The 16,082-nt window shown below is 47.9% G+C and overlaps 8 protein-coding genes across 8 annotated transcripts; 3 read left to right on the plus strand and 5 right to left on the minus strand.

Annotated features, from left to right (window-relative positions):
- Positions 1-217: 217 nt before the first annotated feature.
- LOC111067924 (serine protease 1) lies at positions 218-1,042 on the minus strand. Its single transcript, XM_022357272.2, has one exon. It carries the CDS (start codon positions 1,014-1,016, stop codon positions 219-221), a length of 798 nt encoding a protein of 265 aa, XP_022212964.1. The 5' UTR covers positions 1,017-1,042; the 3' UTR covers position 218.
- Positions 1,043-5,441: 4,399 nt separating this feature from the next.
- LOC111068467 (serine protease 3) lies at positions 5,442-6,435 on the minus strand. The gene is given in 4 exon segments (XM_041591769.1): positions 5,442-5,460; positions 5,679-5,746; positions 5,748-6,099; positions 6,160-6,435. Coding segments are annotated over 4 exon segments (690 nt in total). The 5' UTR covers positions 6,411-6,435.
- A 609-nt stretch (positions 6,436-7,044) lies between these two features.
- On the plus strand, positions 7,045-8,573 carry LOC111068473. The gene is made up of 2 exons (XM_022357967.2): positions 7,045-7,816; positions 7,891-8,573. The coding sequence occupies exons 1-2, from the start codon at positions 7,690-7,692 to the stop codon at positions 8,301-8,303; spliced, it is 540 nt and encodes a 179-aa protein (XP_022213659.1). The 5' UTR covers positions 7,045-7,689; the 3' UTR covers positions 8,304-8,573.
- LOC111068460 (mannosyl-oligosaccharide alpha-1,2-mannosidase IA) lies at positions 8,404-10,148 on the minus strand. The gene has a single exon (XM_022357944.2). The coding sequence runs from the start codon at positions 10,133-10,135 to the stop codon at positions 8,603-8,605; it is 1,533 nt and encodes a 510-aa protein (XP_022213636.2). The 5' UTR covers positions 10,136-10,148; the 3' UTR covers positions 8,404-8,602.
- Positions 10,149-10,316: 168 nt separating this feature from the next.
- On the minus strand, positions 10,317-12,781 carry LOC111068451 (conserved oligomeric Golgi complex subunit 7). The gene is made up of 2 exons (XM_022357932.2): positions 12,227-12,781; positions 10,317-12,171 (listed from the first exon to the last, which is right to left on the minus strand). The coding sequence occupies exons 1-2, from the start codon at positions 12,674-12,676 to the stop codon at positions 10,393-10,395; spliced, it is 2,229 nt and encodes a 742-aa protein (XP_022213624.2). The 5' UTR covers positions 12,677-12,781; the 3' UTR covers positions 10,317-10,392.
- Positions 12,782-13,466: 685 nt separating this feature from the next.
- LOC111070662 lies at positions 13,467-14,065 on the plus strand. Its single transcript, XM_022361375.2, has 2 exons — positions 13,467-13,737; positions 13,794-14,065. The coding sequence occupies exons 1-2, from the start codon at positions 13,518-13,520 to the stop codon at positions 14,063-14,065; spliced, it is 492 nt and encodes a 163-aa protein (XP_022217067.1). The 5' UTR covers positions 13,467-13,517.
- A 10-nt stretch (positions 14,066-14,075) lies between these two features.
- On the plus strand, positions 14,076-14,725 carry LOC111070670. Its single transcript, XM_022361387.2, has 2 exons — positions 14,076-14,222; positions 14,287-14,725. The coding sequence occupies exons 1-2, from the start codon at positions 14,076-14,078 to the stop codon at positions 14,539-14,541; spliced, it is 402 nt and encodes a 133-aa protein (XP_022217079.1). The 3' UTR covers positions 14,542-14,725.
- LOC111070655 (translation initiation factor eIF-2B subunit alpha) lies at positions 14,714-16,037 on the minus strand. Its single transcript, XM_022361364.2, has 6 exons — positions 15,921-16,037; positions 15,762-15,860; positions 15,495-15,706; positions 15,283-15,437; positions 14,956-15,226; positions 14,714-14,899 (listed from the first exon to the last, which is right to left on the minus strand). Exons 1-6 carry the CDS (start codon positions 15,952-15,954, stop codon positions 14,753-14,755), a joined length of 918 nt encoding a protein of 305 aa, XP_022217056.2. The 5' UTR covers positions 15,955-16,037; the 3' UTR covers positions 14,714-14,752.
- Between the last annotated feature and the right edge of the window lie 45 nt (positions 16,038-16,082).

Below are 16,082 nucleotides of genomic sequence, written 5' to 3' on the forward strand. Positions count from 1 at the left end.
ATTTGATATACCAGATGGCAGACTCCTCTTTCTTCCCGTAGCTGGCTCTTCTGCCTCGCGCACCTCTCCTCTCTCTCTCTCTCTCTCTCTCTTTCTTTCTCTATGCCGCTAGCCCTATTCTAGTGAGACACGTAGTCGAAATGTTCAACAGTTCTTTTTTTGTATAATCGTTTATTTTATGCCCAAACTTAATATGGGAATAAGTATCAGTGGACTCTTTAGTAGGAGATGCCGGTGTTGTCGCGGATCCATTCCAAGTAGCCGGTGACGCGGCTGAAGACGGCTGGGTGACCAGACTGGCAACCAGCGGCAGAGCCGAAGGAAGTCACTCCCACCAAGCGGTTTCCGTCGTGTGTGACCAATGGGCCGCCAGAGTCGCCTCCGCAGGTGGACTTTCCACCGTTGGTGTTGATGCAGATCATGTTGTCGTGGAGAGACCAAGTGCGGCTGCACTCGCCCTGATCCATGATCTGGACATCGACGCACTGCAGCCAGTCGGGGAGTGGGCTGCCGTCATAGGTGCCGCCCCAGCCAGAGGCAACAGCCCAGGCTCCAGCGTAGCTGTTGTAGCGATCGTTGAAGCTGGGCAGCTCAACCTTGTTGACCAGATGCCAGAAATCGACATGGGGAGTACGGATCAGGGAGATGTCGTTGTGCAGGTTGCCACTGTTGTAGTGGTGGTGCTGGACGATGTCGTTGCGGTGCACCCAGTGGGTGTACTGGGGCTGGGTGCGGAAGCTGGCGCCGTAGTTGATGGTCACGGATTCAGCTCCGTTCGTGCAGTGAGCAGCAGTCAGGACCCAGGTGTTGCCAATGATGGAGCCACCGCACCACCAGTTGCCGTTACCGGCGAAGAGCAGACCAACAATGTAGGGAACTTTGCCCTCGTAGGCATTGTATCCGTTGGTGATTCTGCCCTGAATGTCCTTGACAGGGACGGGAGTCTCCTTCTCCAGGGGAGTGGGGACAGCGCTAGCTGCGGCTACAGCCAATGCCAGGAATACGAACAGTTTCATCTTGAACAAGTGGTGAAACTCATGCCTTTCCTAAAACTTTGCTACGCTTTTATACTGGCGAAGCGGCCTTATCTGGTTCGTCTACACATCCACAAGTGCTCCTTTTACTGAAATGTAAGATTCACTGGCAATAAATTTAAGTTTATTTTTAATGAAAGTTGTGTCGGCTGATAAGTTGCCTTCAAGTGGAACGTTTGTGGAAATTATGGCTAACACTCGGCTATCGTAGGTGTGTCGTACTTGTAATAAGTTAGCAAAAAAGTAATTTATTTAACGAATGTCCATATTGAGTGACCACAGGGACTCTGGAATCACTCTGGAAGGCTACAAAAATTTCCGGCTGAGTATTATCTCTTAGCAAAATCTGTTATTTATTTATAATCATAGTTATCTTGCCCTCAGAACTTAAGATTGCTACCCCTGGGTTAAAGTTCCTGACATTATTTTTCTAATAATATCAGGGATATTATTCTAAAATTATAGGCATTATGAAATTCAAATAAATTTCGGATTTTTATTATTAAAATTGAAGTCATCCCTGTTATTTTTGTAAGCTCAGCTAGAACTAGTTAAGAATTCCAAATATTGGCTAATGTACAAATTGATTTAAAATTAAAAATTTTTTTTAAATTTACAAATGATTTTTATTGTTCTTTTTCTTTTTTATTAAAAAGTGTATATAAATAAGAAATATGAAACAATTTGTTTCCAATAAGTTGGTAATAAAAGTTTATCCTGTTCCAGGATTTTTACTTAACTCAACCTCTTTTTTATCTCTGAAAAATATAATAAAACGAGAAGGAACGTGTGAGTCGCTTCTGGGGACGCGACTCTACTTATACCCGTACTCAGTCAGTATATACATTTTTGAGCATATGATTTTTTAGAATTTAAGAATTTAAAAAAAATTTTACATATACATACATGTTTTTGCTACATCTGTTATCTACATCTACCATGTATATTTTACATCTAACATGTAGATTGTACATGTACCATTTATATTCTACATCTCCTTTGCTAGGGGTTGCTCGCGCACTAAGCGCGTCAGAATGTGCGAGCGAGAAAGAGAATCAGTAACAAGTTTCATGAAGGGTGAGACGGGGGAAGCAACTGAAAATTAATTTCTTCATTCTGGCTATAATTATGATCCGATCTGATTCAGATTCGGCAGTCTGGTAGATATGGTAATTTTCGTCCTTTGTGGGGGCGGAGCGAAATTTTGCAATACACTTGTAGCAGTGTGATATCACATGAGTCTGGAAACAAAATTTGGTTTCTCTAGCTTTTATAGTCTCTGAGATCCAGTCGTCAAACAAGACGGGCGGACGGACAGACGGACAGACGGACAGACAGATATGGCTCTATCGACTCGGCTATTGATGCTGATCAAGAATATATATACTTTATGGGGTCGGAAACGTTTCCTTCTCAGCGTTACACACATCCACTTTTACCACAAATCTTATATACCCCTTAACTCTTTTTTGAGTACGGGTATAAAAAAAGCAAATTAAACCTTTGGCATTGCGGTTGGCTTTTTGGATGTCCTGTGAGATGCAGCAGGGACGGGGACGCAAGGACCTTGAGGAGCGACGCCGAAGTGCAGAGTTGCGCATCAACTACGGCAATGCCCCGTCCGCCATGAACATGCGCGGCTCCAGGCCCACGGTGAAGATCCAAATACCCGGCACCGACATCGTGACGAGGCATCGCATCGCCAATCCCATTAGCGGAATGGACCGCGGTCTGCCGATGTACAGCGGCTACGGCTACCATCTGGACAGACGCTTTCTCTCGCCCTCGCACATGAAGCCGATTGGTTCCGGACAGATGCCCCAGGACTTGTCATTGCCCGTGGGCGGGCGAGATCGGGATCGATTTGAGCCCATCGTCTGTGAGGCACTGCCAAAGACGCCGCCCCGCAAGAAGTATCCCATCATCCAGAAGCTTAAGTCCAAGCTAAAGTCCAAGCTGAAGGGCAAGCCCAAGGACCAGAGCAAGACCTAGAGAAGAACAGCACAAGAAGAAGACCGCCAAGAAGTCGCCAAGAAGTCGCCAAGAAAAGAAATGCAATCCAATAAACCAATAAAAGCATCCACTGGAAAAATCAAAAAGCAGTTTAATTTTCAGAGGTTTTCCTCCGCTCATCAGATCGGATCAGAGCAGAGCAGAGCGGGGAGTGTTCTGAATATGGGATTATGTATTAAAGGTATTATAGGTAGATAATTTCACACTCTCTATGAGTTGTTTTAGAGCTTTTCTGTGCTGCTTTCTGAGGCATATGAGTGAAATACCGTCAAGGGATTACCTTTAGGCGTATCTATCAGAAGTTGCTGGGACTTCGAAGTCAGAAGTGTGGCGTTCTGCTGCTTTCAATTTGAAGGATAATACAAAACATTCTCCCAAAACATAAACTGACAAAAATCAATAGATTTTGCATGTGTTTTACTTGCTTGGAAAAGTATTTCATCTAGTTAGCATTTACTTTTCTGTTCGTATCGTTTGATTTGAGGCTGGGCAATATTTCATTCTTTCATTTTGGCCTGTACGGTAGTTTATATTTTTTTTTTGTTATTTGACTTAGTGTAAAACAAAATTTCGGTAGTTTTTATTTATTTTTTTTTATTTGACTTAGCGTAAAAAAAAATTTCGGTCTGTTAAAAAAATTTAAGTCTGACTATTATCTCAAATGGCCACTCGCAGTAGGCCTGGCAATTCCCATCCTCCGACCATGGCAGCAGCCCAATCTGCTGCGGCTGCGCCCTCTCCGGCACTGGCTTCACATCCACCCGCTGGCCAGCCAAAGAGGAATTTTCTGCCTCGCGTCGCAGGACTCAGCCGAGGTCAGGCCCCCCCCACCAAAGGTGAACAAATTGAAGACGCCACTGGCTCGGCCAGTGCCCAACAAGAAGGCGTCGCCTCATCCTCACGAAGGGCCGAGTCTGGTGGTGCTGGGCAGCGCAAATCCCAGCACCATTGGCAGTGGGGAGACCGGCGAACTGGTCGCTCAGATCGGTCTGGCACATGCCCAGCGCAGGGGGGAGGTGCACCTTTCCAGCTTCGTGTACCTGTCGGCGACGAACAGTCGTGCCACCCATATCACCGAGCTGACCTACGATGTTCTCATCAATCAGAATGAAAATCAGATGTCCGCTGTCGCGAGCTGGAGCGCACTATCCTGGGACCAGGGGGACGTGGAGGCGTTAAACGATAGCTACCAGCTGCTGAACGAGACGGTCGTTGGCATTGAGACGGTCAGGCCAAGCCGAAAAGAGGCCACGACAAAGCAGCTGGGGCCCTCGGAGTCCTCCGCTGCTAAAAAGGAGCACAGGAAGAGATTTCTGAAAAGGAAGATGGAGAATTTGAGATTGATGAACGAACGGATGCAGGCCAAAATACGGGCCATTATCAATCCGGGGGACCGCACTGAAGGAGGGGGCCCGCCAACGGCACCAACGTCATGCGACAGCCTCACATCCATCAGTCCCTCCATGCAGCCTTGCTACTGTGTCAACTGCAGGCGCAAGCGCAAGCAGAACCGGCAGACCGTCAGCCAGGTCGGATTCCGGAACGTTGAGCACGTTTCGAGAGTAACGCCTCGTCCCAGGTTGCAGAGTTTCGGCCGCTTCTCGAACGCCAACGGGCTGCCAACGATGCCCTGCTTGAGCTCCGATGCTACCGCAACGCCGTCGATGGGGTCCTGCTTGAGCCTCAATGACACTGCAACGCCGTCGATGAAGTCCTGCCTGAGTCCCCCTATCCTCTCGGCCCAGTCGACGCACTCGATGGTGACATGCCTGACCTCCGATGGCCACCCGGTGGAACCTGAAATGCCCGAAAACGGAATTCCCGACACTGGATGGACTTCGCCGATGGTGGTGACTGGTGAGCTTTCTGGCAGACTTTGCCCGTCCCCCGGCCAAACGTGTCGTCCGCTTCTTGGTCTTGAACCGAGGCCCACGGGCACTTGTTGATGGCTGTTCCCTTTCATAGGTGCCATGCGGCACACAGACAGAGGAACAGCCAGACAGTCGTGGGCCTCGGTTCAAGACCAAGAGCGGGACACCTTGGCGGGGCCCTCCCCATCATGATTTTCTTGAACATTTGCGGTGCCGCGCTGAGCTTTCTGGCAGACTTTGCCCGTCCCCCGGCCAAACGTGTCGTCCGCTTCTTGGTCTTGAACCGAGGCCCACGGGCACTTGTTGATGGCTGTTCCCCTTTCATAGGTGCCATGCGGCACACAGACAGAGGAACAGCCAACGACAAGTACCCGTGGGCCTCGGTTCAAGACCAGGCGGCACACCTTTGGTTGACGGGCAAAGTCTGCCAGAAAGCTCAGCGCGGCACCGCAAATGTTCAAGAAAATCATGATGGGGACGGTGGTGGGATTCCTGTTCGTCGGGATGACTATTGCACTGTTCTTTACGGATGTGCCATGCCGCTGATTTTTTTAAATTTGAGAATTAAACAAAATTTTACATTTACATTTATTACATATATTATGTATATTCTACATCTAACATGTGGATTATACATGTACCATTTAGATTCTACATCTCCTCCGCTAGGGGTTGCTCGCGCACTGAACGCGGCAGAGTGTGCGAGCGAGAAGGAAAATGACTTGTGTTGTCGTTTGCGGGGAGGGGGACGGGAAGCAACTGAAAATTAATTTCTTCGAAGGAAGTCACGCCGATCAGCTTTGCACCGTCATGCGTGACCAGAGAAGGTTCCAGAATCGCCCTGGTCGGTGCCGTAGTAGGCCTGGCACTTCGATAGAGGGATGACTTCCACGTCCACGCAGCGTAGATCTTCCACCACATTGCTGCCATCGTAAATGGCACCCCAGCCAGAGGCCAAGGCCAAGTAGCTGTCGAATGAGTTGTAGCGTTCATCCAGACTGGGAAGCTCAACCTTGTCCACAAGGCTATAAAAATCCACATGAGGTGTTCTGATCAGGGATATGTCATGGTCAAGCCCCCGATAATCGGGATATCTAATGAAAGCGGCGCTGCTGACGGTGTGCCTGAAGGCCGCCTGCTCGTAGTTGGTAGCCCCATAGTAGAGTGATGCCTCATCAGCACTGTTTAAGGATAAAATACTCTTGAATGGCACTTCGATATTGACTTCAGGATGAACTTACTCGCTGGTGCAGTGAGCAGCTGTCAGTACCCAGGTGTTGCTGATGATCGAGCCACCACACCACCACCACCTTCCGTTGCTGTTGAAGCTGATGCCCACGATATAGGGGACCTTTCCCTCAGTCGCTTCATAGCCGTTGGTAATGCGACCCGTAATATTTCTGTGTTCCACCTGCAGGTCTTTTGGGTGCACAGCGTCATGGGCCAGAGCCGAGGCCACAAGAGTCGCCAATAGGAGTGCGAGTAAAGCCATTTCGTCGGACTAGCACAGCTCCCATGGTGGTCTGAGTTTTATACACCTCCAATCAATTTTCATTTCATTATCGATGCAAATACTCGAGCCCAAAATCTAATCAGCAGAAATAAATTAATGAATATAACAGGTACTTTGGTGGAGCGTGTTATCAAACAAAGTCAAAGCAGACTTTTGGCATATATATTTTGTATTTAAATCCACACCTCCCCCAGACCTAAACACCTCAATAAAGGGAACATCAAAGTGAAACTGGAACATGATACGCGTATGAGACAAGAGACATTTCTAATCGAATGTCATATAATATCCTTGAAGTAGTATGGAAGCAAAGGGACAAGCAAGAGGGGCACACTCTTTAAGTGCGTCAACTGTTTGGAACTCGATATGACTTGTGAGGAAGCCCGCCAGCGAAAAGCGTAAAGCGAAAATGGGTGGAAACTTCACACCCCCACACCTCGCTTATTAAGTATTTGTCGGGACTGTGCAATTTTTTAAATTTACTTACTTCTACTTGACCACAACACAGCCCTCCCATCAAACCATCGAAAGTCCCTACTCAACACGAAAGCAGGCAAAAGCTCGGAGAAGGAAATTCACCAGAGCTCCGAGAGCTAATAAAGCCGATGTCAGGCGAAGTGCCAAGCTCGTGCATAACTCGACGTCCAGGCAAGCAGACCGACCTCGCCGGGTGCATTGGCAGCTCCGATATAGCAATAAAAAAACACGAGAATTCCATAATAAAATTAAAACTGTTGCGGGCATAAGCCACATAACTCATACGCCCCTTATGGCAGGATTTTTATATGCAGTGGAAGAACGAAGTGCACGCATAAACTGCTACTGTACGTAACTGCTATGTGGACGCAGTCGTATATATGGTAGAGCCAACATTTAATAAACAGAATACCCAGGAGGCAGGAACTAAGTGAAAGTTAAGCTTCAGTTTGCCACTCGACGAGAGCCGTATTTAAGGATTGGCAACTTCTCAGAGAGTAGTGTGTATGTTTCCCCATTTCTTTGTTTTCCTGGTTCCACCCACAGCCCAGGACCCACAGCCCATACCCACGACTGCTGGGAGGGTTCATTGACTACCACTAAAGGTGGAGCGATACGGATACGATGAAGTCATGCTGCCGCTTGTGAGAAAACCCCCCCTGCAGTGGGAATAGGGGAATGTGTTGCTTCTGTGCTCTTCTCTAAGCGAGCAAAACGAAATGTGCCAGCCATAAGCTATAAGAATATAATATCAACAAAAACAACAAAAAGGACTTGCAAAATGCATCAAGTACTCAGCTACGAGACGGCTGTGCGGGCAAACAGTTCCCGCGAATACCGTGAATATGTCTCAAAGCGAACGTGTGCCTCTCTGGTTCTGACAATTGCCTTCTTCATGCTGATAACGGGTAAGTCAGCGACTGAATGCTGCCCTGGAGGCAGGCAGCACTTTCACTAACGAGTCCTCTTGTCCCTTCGGCAGGGTACTTGCTGGGAAATTTTGTGTCGGAGCGAAAGCACCACATTCTGCAGCTGACAAAGAGTGTAATCAAGGATATAGATGGGGAAAGATCCGTTCAAATGAACAACGCTGATTATGCCAGCCTGCAGGAGCTGCAAGCATATCAAAAGACCAAGGAGCACATATTGGCCGCCGCCCAGGTGCTCAACAAACTGCAGCAGCAGGACGAAGGCGACACATACTTGGCCACCTCGCTGAACACGGAAATCTTCAACAAGTACATCTCCTGCACTCAGGACATCCCACCAAACACCACCATACCAGCCAGTCAGTTTATCGAGCAACTGATCGACAACACTGTGGCCAGGCAGCGGCACTGCATGCGGATCATTCAGGTGGTCATCGACAACCATCTGGACAACAGTCAGCTTTAGGGGAATGATTTAAGAACGGAATAGGGGTCCAATAAATGGCTGAAATCATTCACAGGTGTGCTTGTGCTTAGGTGTGTGCTCAGAAATGCAATATTGTTTCATCTTTGTCTCACATACACATACATGTATGTATGTATAAACATCTATAGTTTTATAAGACTTTTATACTCGTATATGTACAGTAGGTGTATGCATTTACATTGGTGTATTTAAAGCGAGAAGCGTACTTGAATTCTCTGTATTGGTGTTGATAATAAAACAAAACGTCTTGTGAAACTTTGGGAGTTCGATCGGAGATCTTAATCGAACTGACGATAATAGTCATTTACACCTTTGATCGGCAAGGGATGTCCTCCGCTGTTGAGGACCCATTCATTCAACGAAATCACATCATCATCTGAGAACAACAGAAACAAATACTTGAGAGTCTTTCCCAAGAACACACTTTGCTGCACATCATCCGGTTCCGGGGGCATCTCGTACACGTTTCTTATTCCGGTGTATCCGTATGACGTGCGGCAGTATTTTTCGATTGCCTGTACGATCTGCCAGCCAAAACTGCGATACCGCACGTCATGCGTCAGTCGCCAAAGCACCAAATAGCTCTCAACGACATCTGGATAGAGCATATAGCGATTCTTCTGATGTGGCGATGCTTTGTCGTGTGCATCATTTGGGAAGACCAGGACTTCCGGCCCCAGTTTCGTAGGTGTTTGCTCGTAGCTCCTATGACACGTTTCTGTAATGCCAATGCCAATATCTGCGTACTTTTCCCAGTGCCTCATCTGCAGCTGTGCTGCACCAAAGGCAAAGAGCGCACCGGAGAAACATGCTCCTTGATCCATCCGATGGTTTGAGCTGCCTTCTGCATAGTTCGACACATAGGTGTCACCGTGGGGACTTACAGTAAGCATATTCCGCACGATGCCCAGAATGGCGTCAGTGTACATCTGCCTGGATTCTGCATCTGTTTTTCCCGACTGCAGCCACGACTTTAGCAAATAGTCGTGGAATCTACTTATCGCAGTGTCCCTGCTTATCCATCTGCCCGTTTTGATGTTGATCCTATTTGGGTACAAGCCATTCGGTTTTGTCATGCTCCACAAAACCTTGCGGATCCCCTGAACTCGCTCTCTGTAGACCGCGATGCCAGTGATGTCGCTGAGATACGAAAACTCCAAGTGCAGTGCTCCAAACCTCGAAATGTCGTTAATTGATTGTGCGTGCCCGGATTTGGGGTTTATTGCGGACTTGGGTATCCCAGTGGGTGTTTCGAATGCTGGCAAAATCTTATCGGCCATGTGCAGCGCCTTATTCTTGTACAAGGGGTCGCCGGTTAATGCGTACAGCGATAGCATGGAACCCAGCAGCAGGGAAGTTAGTTCAAACACTGGAAGCGCAGTGTTCACATTGTCGATTGCAAATGTTGACTCGATCCAATCACGCCCCTGCTTGTACTCGTTCTTCAAGCCCATTATGTGCAAGGTGTCCAAAGCTTCGATAATCGAGGCGCCCAAGCTATGGGACCCGAACCTGCCACCCAGGCAGCCGCACCGTGATATCGGACAAAGCTCATTCGATCCCCAAGCGTACAGATGGTAGTTTCTCCAGGCATGCAGCATCATCTCTGTAATTTTCCGACGCATTCCAGACACATCCATTTCTTTTCTTGTGTCCTCATGAAATGATTCCTTCGACCATCCTTTATACAAGGCGAATACCATGGTCAGGAATACTGCTAGAAGTCCAATAACAATAAGTCGACTCCAGCAAGTGGTTTTGGTAGCACTCCATTTAAAGTTTAGTCGTCGAATGTTGTTGAAGTAACTCATTTAGAAACTCGGCAAGTTCGCATCTGAGGCGATAGTCTAACCCCCATTATGGGCATTTGAAGCGATGTGCGGTCCAATAGTAGAAGGTGCACACTTGATTAAATATTTAAACAATTAATACTTGTATGTATGTATATAAATATGTACTAACCTACCAAGGTAAATTGATTAATGCATTCGATTGGTAGATGGAATAATATGACTGAAACTCGATTAATTATATATAATATTTACACCATAGGGGTTTAGCTGTTGAGCTACTGGGTAGATATAATGTTGCGCATTTGCCGTATGGCAGTCACCAGACGTGGCTCACAGCCGCTGCTTAGGGTCAAGTACTGATCTGGTGCGGCCTTCAGCAAGGTGAGAATCTGTGACAACTGCAGATTTATGGACAATCCCAGTTCCTCGAGCACATTCGAGAGGTACTCAATGTCCACACTGAGCTGCTTTGCGGCCGAGGCTGGCAGAGACTTGATTTGCAGTATCTGTGCCTGATACAAAATGCAGCACTGTTCCACAACTAGCGACAGCAAGACATCGGCACAGGGTATGGCCTGGGTGTACTTGACATTACACACTTCTAACGCCTGCTTCAGCAGGGCCGAGGGCGCGAGCAGCAGCGGCTCTAGATGCTGGGGTAGGGTTAGCAGGTATTGTCCTATCTGGGTGATGCTTTCCTGGGGAGCGAAACTGAAGGATGGCATGTCGATGCCCGTCGAGGGATGAGTCTCTGCCGATGGACGAATGTGCGCCAGGTGCGTCTCAATGGGCTGCAGCAGTATGTTGAGAGTTATGTCGTGAGTTTCGCTAAATTGGAATTTCAAAGCGGCGTAGATCTGCGGAAAGATGCCGAGGCTGTCGGTGGCCTCCGCCTTCTTCTGCTGATAGTCAGCAATGGCATTCAGTAATTGGGTGCGTGCCGCGTGGTCACAGGTCTGGAATATTGTAATGTTCCCCCGACTGGACTGCTTGGTCAGCTTAGTCGCTAATGTGGCCATGCGTGTGTGCAATTCGTGCTCGAACTGATGCAGCTGCACTTGAAAGTCGGCCAGGCATTGCAGCTGGGACATGGTGTACTGCAGCAATGACCAGTTCTCACTCTGCGCTGCGTAGCTGCTGGAGCCCAGGCTGAGGCCAAGCTGACGCTGGATGCGCCCGAAGTTCTCCAGCTGGCGCTTGAAGATGCCATTCAACAGGGTTATCAGCTTGCACAGGGCCAGATCGCTGGTAATGGCAGAGCAGCGTTCGCAGGCCTCTTTCAGCCACTCGTACAGCTTCCGGGTGCTCTCCTCCAGGTGACGCACTGCATCGCTGGGCGTGGACTGATTCGACAGCAGGCGATCCACCAGGGTAGACAGCTGCGTCTCCTCCAACCGGGGATATTGTTGTATGAATTTGTGAAAGTACTCAAACACCGCCTCGCCCAGTTGCCGATGCAGCTCATCGGAGAGTGTGATGTGCGACTGCTCGAGTAACGAGTTTAAATGAAGGACGAAACTGTGGTTAACCTGCGAGAATAGTCCCAGCAGTTCCAATCTCTCGTTGGATGTCTTCAGCAGCTGCAAAATGTGGGCATCCCGCGTGGGCTGGAGGGCGGGCAACAACTCGGCGATGACTAGGAAAGGCTGCGTCGATTCTTCACTGAACAGATTCGAGCACCACTTGACCTGTCGCTGGCAATGTTCGAGCAGCTGATCGTAGTAGAGCGTGAGAAATTGTTGCTGCTGCTGCGGCTGCGTTTCTGTGCCCTGCAGCTCCAGCGTTTGCTTCCATTGCTGCTGCCAGAGATTCTTCTGGACAGCCCGATAGTATTGCTGGAGCTGTGGCAGACGCTGAATGCTGGTGAAGATCTGAACATAGTGCTGGGCCTGCTCCAAATTGGATTCCGCAAAGCACTGAACAACGCTGGGCGAGGCCAGAGCTTCCAGGCGGTTCTTGAAGTCCTCGACTTGAGTGAGACGCTCGGCATGGCCAGGCAGTTGTTCCTGGGCGTGCAGGGACTTTTGCAACGCTATCAGCTTCTCGCAAGCTCCCTGAAAATGCATATTTTTAGTTCAATCAGATCGCAGCTTCTATTATTGTACGCACCTTCAAATCGTTGCGCTCGAATCCGTCTTCCAACTCGGCCAACAGGTTGCCCCAGCCATCCGATTCCTGCAGCGACTCCTTGGCTGCCTGCAGCTTCGTTTGCAGCGTGTTCAGCCGCTCCAAGGTGGCCATGCATTCGCCTGTCTCATTCTGCACCGCGGCCACCTCCTGCCGCATAGCACTCATCTTCTCCTGCAGCTGGCTCACGTCGCTGTGCAATGTGGCGGATTCCTTGGAAATGCGCGGCATGCTCGATACCACCTGCCGACTGGACTCCTCCACGGCGTAGTTCACCTGCTGAACGTACAGCTGCAGTTTGGCCACGTAGCTTTGGATAAAAGACGTCGCGTCGCCGTCTTTGCTTCCATTCTCCTCTATATACTTTTTGTAGTTGGCATTTATCCAGTCTGCGTGACTAAACGTTGCTTCCGAAAGGGCAGACACGTCCATTTAAAACTAAATGTGAACACGAGACTGATTTTAGTAAGTTGCTGGTTTGTTGACTAAATTTAATTGTTGTTTTGGTTTTAAGTATTTTTCAGCCACTCTGCTCGGTATTTTTCTGTTTGTGGTATGGTATGGCAGCCCGCAGCAACTACGAATTGCACGAGTCTGGCAGCGCCACAAAAAAGTATCAAAACATCGATACCATCGATAGTGCCCTCCATTAAAAAGCAGAAATGAGTCCGGAGAGCGTTTTGAGTGCTTTCTTTCGACTGGGTCATGGCAAGGTATGGCCCCAGTATTAAGACGGCCAAACTTTTTTTAAGGACCTCGTAAGGACCTCACGCTAGCCCCGACGGAATTAATATACCATATTTGCGCCAAAGCACAAAATCCCGCACGGTGAGTTATGTGGTGAGGTGGGTATTTTTTTTGAAAGCTCTGAATTTTGTGACGTCATACGTCACACCTCATACCCTTATCCTTGCGGCGCAATCAAAAGTTCAACTTCAAGTTCGAACGTCGTGTAACGTCGCTTTGGCCGTTTTTGTTTGAACCCTATTATCTAAGCAATCCCATTAAAAATAGGTTTTGAAAACTAGCCAATCCTCAACAAAATTCATTGAGGAATTGGATAAAATTATTTTTTTAGGGCTGAGAGTCCCAACTAGCTAGTAATATTAAACGGAATATCAAATTCGAGGAATATCAACGTTGAATGTTTTGAAGAAAAAACAATCGATACTATCGTGATATATCGATACTATCGGTAGTGCCCTCGATTGGTTGATGCTAAAGTTAAATTAAATTAAATTAAACTAAAATTTATGAAGTAGGTGTTTTAAACATGTACACGGGCAGTGCCGATCCCTGGCAATTGAAAGATACAACAACTGGGCAAGGAAACAAAGAACTCTCAAGCAACTGTGATACTTTTGAGGATAATTTCACAGCCCAGGACCAGGACCAGGAAGGCACAGAAAAAGACTTTGAAAATACAGACAAAAGAAATGATAGGAACTTGCACGACCCTTTGCCTGATTCTAGCAACTATTTGGAACTATTAGGTGAGACTATCCAATGGAAAGAATCATCAATTGCTGAATGCAACTTTCATTTTCAGAGCGGAAGTTGGCCAAGGTGCAAAAGGGCAGCAAATTGTTGGAAAATTTGCAGGACAAGCGGCAGGATTGCATGCGATCTCTCCTGTCGGCCAACGGCGTGCCAGTCACAATATTTGAACAGCTTCTTGAGCTCGATACCCCGATCGACAGCGGTCGGCTGCATCGTCACTTGCTTCCTGTCCAAGCCCTAACAGTGGGCGAAACCGTTCGCATAGTCGAGCACGACGCTCTGGAGCGGCCCGAAGAGCAGACTGAAGTGGAAGATCAGTAGCTGAACCACAATGGACTCTACTTTCGGCAATATCTTCCTGTTTCTCACTGAATTGGCGTGGAAAAGTCGTCTGACCATACCGATTCTGGTCACCACAGCATTTCTAGTTATGGACATACGTTTGCAGATTGAAATCAACATACAGTCGGGACAATTTGTGAGTACAGAAAACGAAAATTGAGGGAGTACAGTATATAAAGGTGTAATGTAATCTTGTATAGAATGCTAGCGATTTGGATGATATTGATGATGCTTTCGCTGACCAACTGGGTGATCATGATGAGCACGACATGGGCGAGGACAGTGGCAGCGACAGCTATTCAGACGATCTTGAGTACATCAGCGAGTACTCCAATGAGGACGGCAACAACAGCGAAGCTTCCCACTACAGCCTGGACATGTACGACCCCTGGGGGTCCGACTGGGATGCTGAAGATGATGTCGATGCCAACTATCCGAACGAGATGCCACTCTAAAGCACACAAAACGTTTAAATTTAAGAAGTAACTGGGCTTAATTAATTAGTTTTATTTTAATATGCATATACATATACAAATGTATGTATATATATTGTATGTAAATCCTCAGCAGTAGCAATATGTGTAACCTCTCTATTTATCTGTATTTGTATGTACTAAAAAAAAACAATTGCTATGCGTACATACATATGTGCATTTATTGTTTATTTTACATGTACAATTTGATCAACTCGTCGCTCACTGCCGAGGGCGTCAGTATGCCCAGATCCGTGAAGAGCAGCGTAATGTACACCGGAGGTGTGTAGTCCACCAGGGGGTGCACCTTGGACACATCGTTCAGATGCTTGCGCGAGTACTGCGAATCATATCAGAGTTATAAGAGACTTTTCTATCACGAAACAGTGCACTTACCTTGTACTCATTGGGTAGGTCGCGCTGATTTAATGGATAAAGACGCGTGAACTTGAAGCTCTCCGCGAGGACGTAGAAGGGCTTTTTCATCTCCCGCGCACACAGGCCCATAGTGTAGCTACCAATGCGGTTTATGATGCCGCCACTCTCAACCACTGCCTCGGCCCCCACCATCACAAAGTCAACCGATTCCATGACATAGCCTGTGGCCGAGTCCAGTATTAAAGTGCAGTCAATGCCAGCCGCATTCAAGTCACGGATCATCTCCTCCCTGATGAAGGAAAGTTTTGAATTTATGAAATCCGTAGCCTGTTCACTGGTACCCACCCGGAGTTTCCTGTGCCGCCCTGCGTGACGAACACGTGAAAGGACTTTTTGTTCTGCGAGGCTGTAATCAGAGCCTTGAGCACAACACGGGACCTGGAGTGTGTCAATATGCGGCAGCCGTCGCTAATAAATCGTTGCGCTTGCTTTGCAATCACCTGCAAGTGCATACATGCCTTATATTAGGAATCTTTGTGTGGATCAGCGAAATCTACCTGTCGAGAGTTGTCCAGTTTGTCCAGAAAGATTTTACCGCGATTGAGCATTATCAGGCGGCACTCTTCCATATGCTTATCGTCCAGACTGAGCGTTATAAACCGGCAGAAGAGCTCGCCGGCCGACACGATGGCTGCTATGGACAAATCCGTATTCCGCATGGCTGCCACCGCCTCCCTCATGGTCGTGTGCAGAATGTGGATAGTCCCAACTGAAAGATATGTGTGTTACAGTGTGGTAAATCCCTCGCCGACCACCTTACGTACATTGTTTCTTCTCCAGTATCATAAGCAGCGTCCTGATGGCCGCTATGCCATACGACATATCCTTGTCTTCCAGGAGCTGCAGGAAGTATTTGACCACATCTGCGAGGAGTCTTCGATTATATAGTTTGAAGAGTAAACAAATGCACGATTCTTGCTTACCAAATTCCTTGCCAGTTTCCGCAATTTGTGGCATTTTGACAAGTCTGTTAAAACTTAAATTGTAAAGCTGCACGTCAACAATGAAATGTCAGTGGAACAGCTGATTGCGGCCAAGCCACCAGTGCTGTAAGTACCCGCTGCTGCAGCCCTTCGCGTTAGCCA

Source organism: Drosophila obscura, unplaced genomic scaffold (genome assembly GCF_018151105.1).
Source record: "Drosophila obscura isolate BZ-5 IFL unplaced genomic scaffold, ASM1815110v1 contig_150, whole genome shotgun sequence".
Classification (NCBI taxonomy): domain Eukaryota; kingdom Metazoa; phylum Arthropoda; class Insecta; order Diptera; family Drosophilidae; genus Drosophila; species Drosophila obscura.

What these genes read in the sequence shown, in the direction of transcription:
- LOC111067924 (XM_022357272.2), bottom strand. Translation starts at nt 1,016, where the DNA reads ATGAAACTGTTCGTATTCCTGGCATTGGCTGTAGCCGCAGCTAGCGCT.
- LOC111068473 (XM_022357967.2), top strand. Translation starts at nt 7,690, where the DNA reads ATGCATCAAGTACTCAGCTACGAGACGGCTGTGCGGGCAAACAGTTCC. An exon ending in CTTCTTCATGCTGATAACGG is followed by an intron (nt 7,817 to 7,890) that starts GTAAGTCAGCGA and finishes TCCCTTCGGCAG; the next exon opens with GGTACTTGCTGGGAAATTTT.
- LOC111068460 (XM_022357944.2), bottom strand. Translation starts at nt 10,135, where the DNA reads ATGAGTTACTTCAACAACATTCGACGACTAAACTTTAAATGGAGTGCT.
- LOC111068451 (XM_022357932.2), bottom strand. Translation starts at nt 12,676, where the DNA reads ATGGACGTGTCTGCCCTTTCGGAAGCAACGTTTAGTCACGCAGACTGG. An exon ending in TCGAGCGCAACGATTTGAAG is followed by an intron (nt 12,172 to 12,226) that starts GTGCGTACAATA and finishes ATGCATTTTCAG; the next exon opens with GGAGCTTGCGAGAAGCTGAT.
- LOC111070662 (XM_022361375.2), top strand. Translation starts at nt 13,518, where the DNA reads ATGTACACGGGCAGTGCCGATCCCTGGCAATTGAAAGATACAACAACT. An exon ending in CAACTATTTGGAACTATTAG is followed by an intron (nt 13,738 to 13,793) that starts GTGAGACTATCC and finishes TTTCATTTTCAG; the next exon opens with AGCGGAAGTTGGCCAAGGTG.
- LOC111070670 (XM_022361387.2), top strand. Translation starts at nt 14,076, where the DNA reads ATGGACTCTACTTTCGGCAATATCTTCCTGTTTCTCACTGAATTGGCG. An exon ending in ACATACAGTCGGGACAATTT is followed by an intron (nt 14,223 to 14,286) that starts GTGAGTACAGAA and finishes AATCTTGTATAG; the next exon opens with AATGCTAGCGATTTGGATGA.
- LOC111070655 (XM_022361364.2), bottom strand. Translation starts at nt 15,954, where the DNA reads ATGCCACAAATTGCGGAAACTGGCAAGGAATTTG. An exon ending in GGAAACTGGCAAGGAATTTG is followed by an intron (nt 15,861 to 15,920) that starts GTAAGCAAGAAT and finishes GACTCCTCGCAG; the next exon opens with ATGTGGTCAAATACTTCCTG. An exon ending in GGCGGCACAGGAAACTCCGG is followed by an intron (nt 15,227 to 15,282) that starts GTGGGTACCAGT and finishes TTCCTTCATCAG; the next exon opens with GGAGGAGATGATCCGTGACT.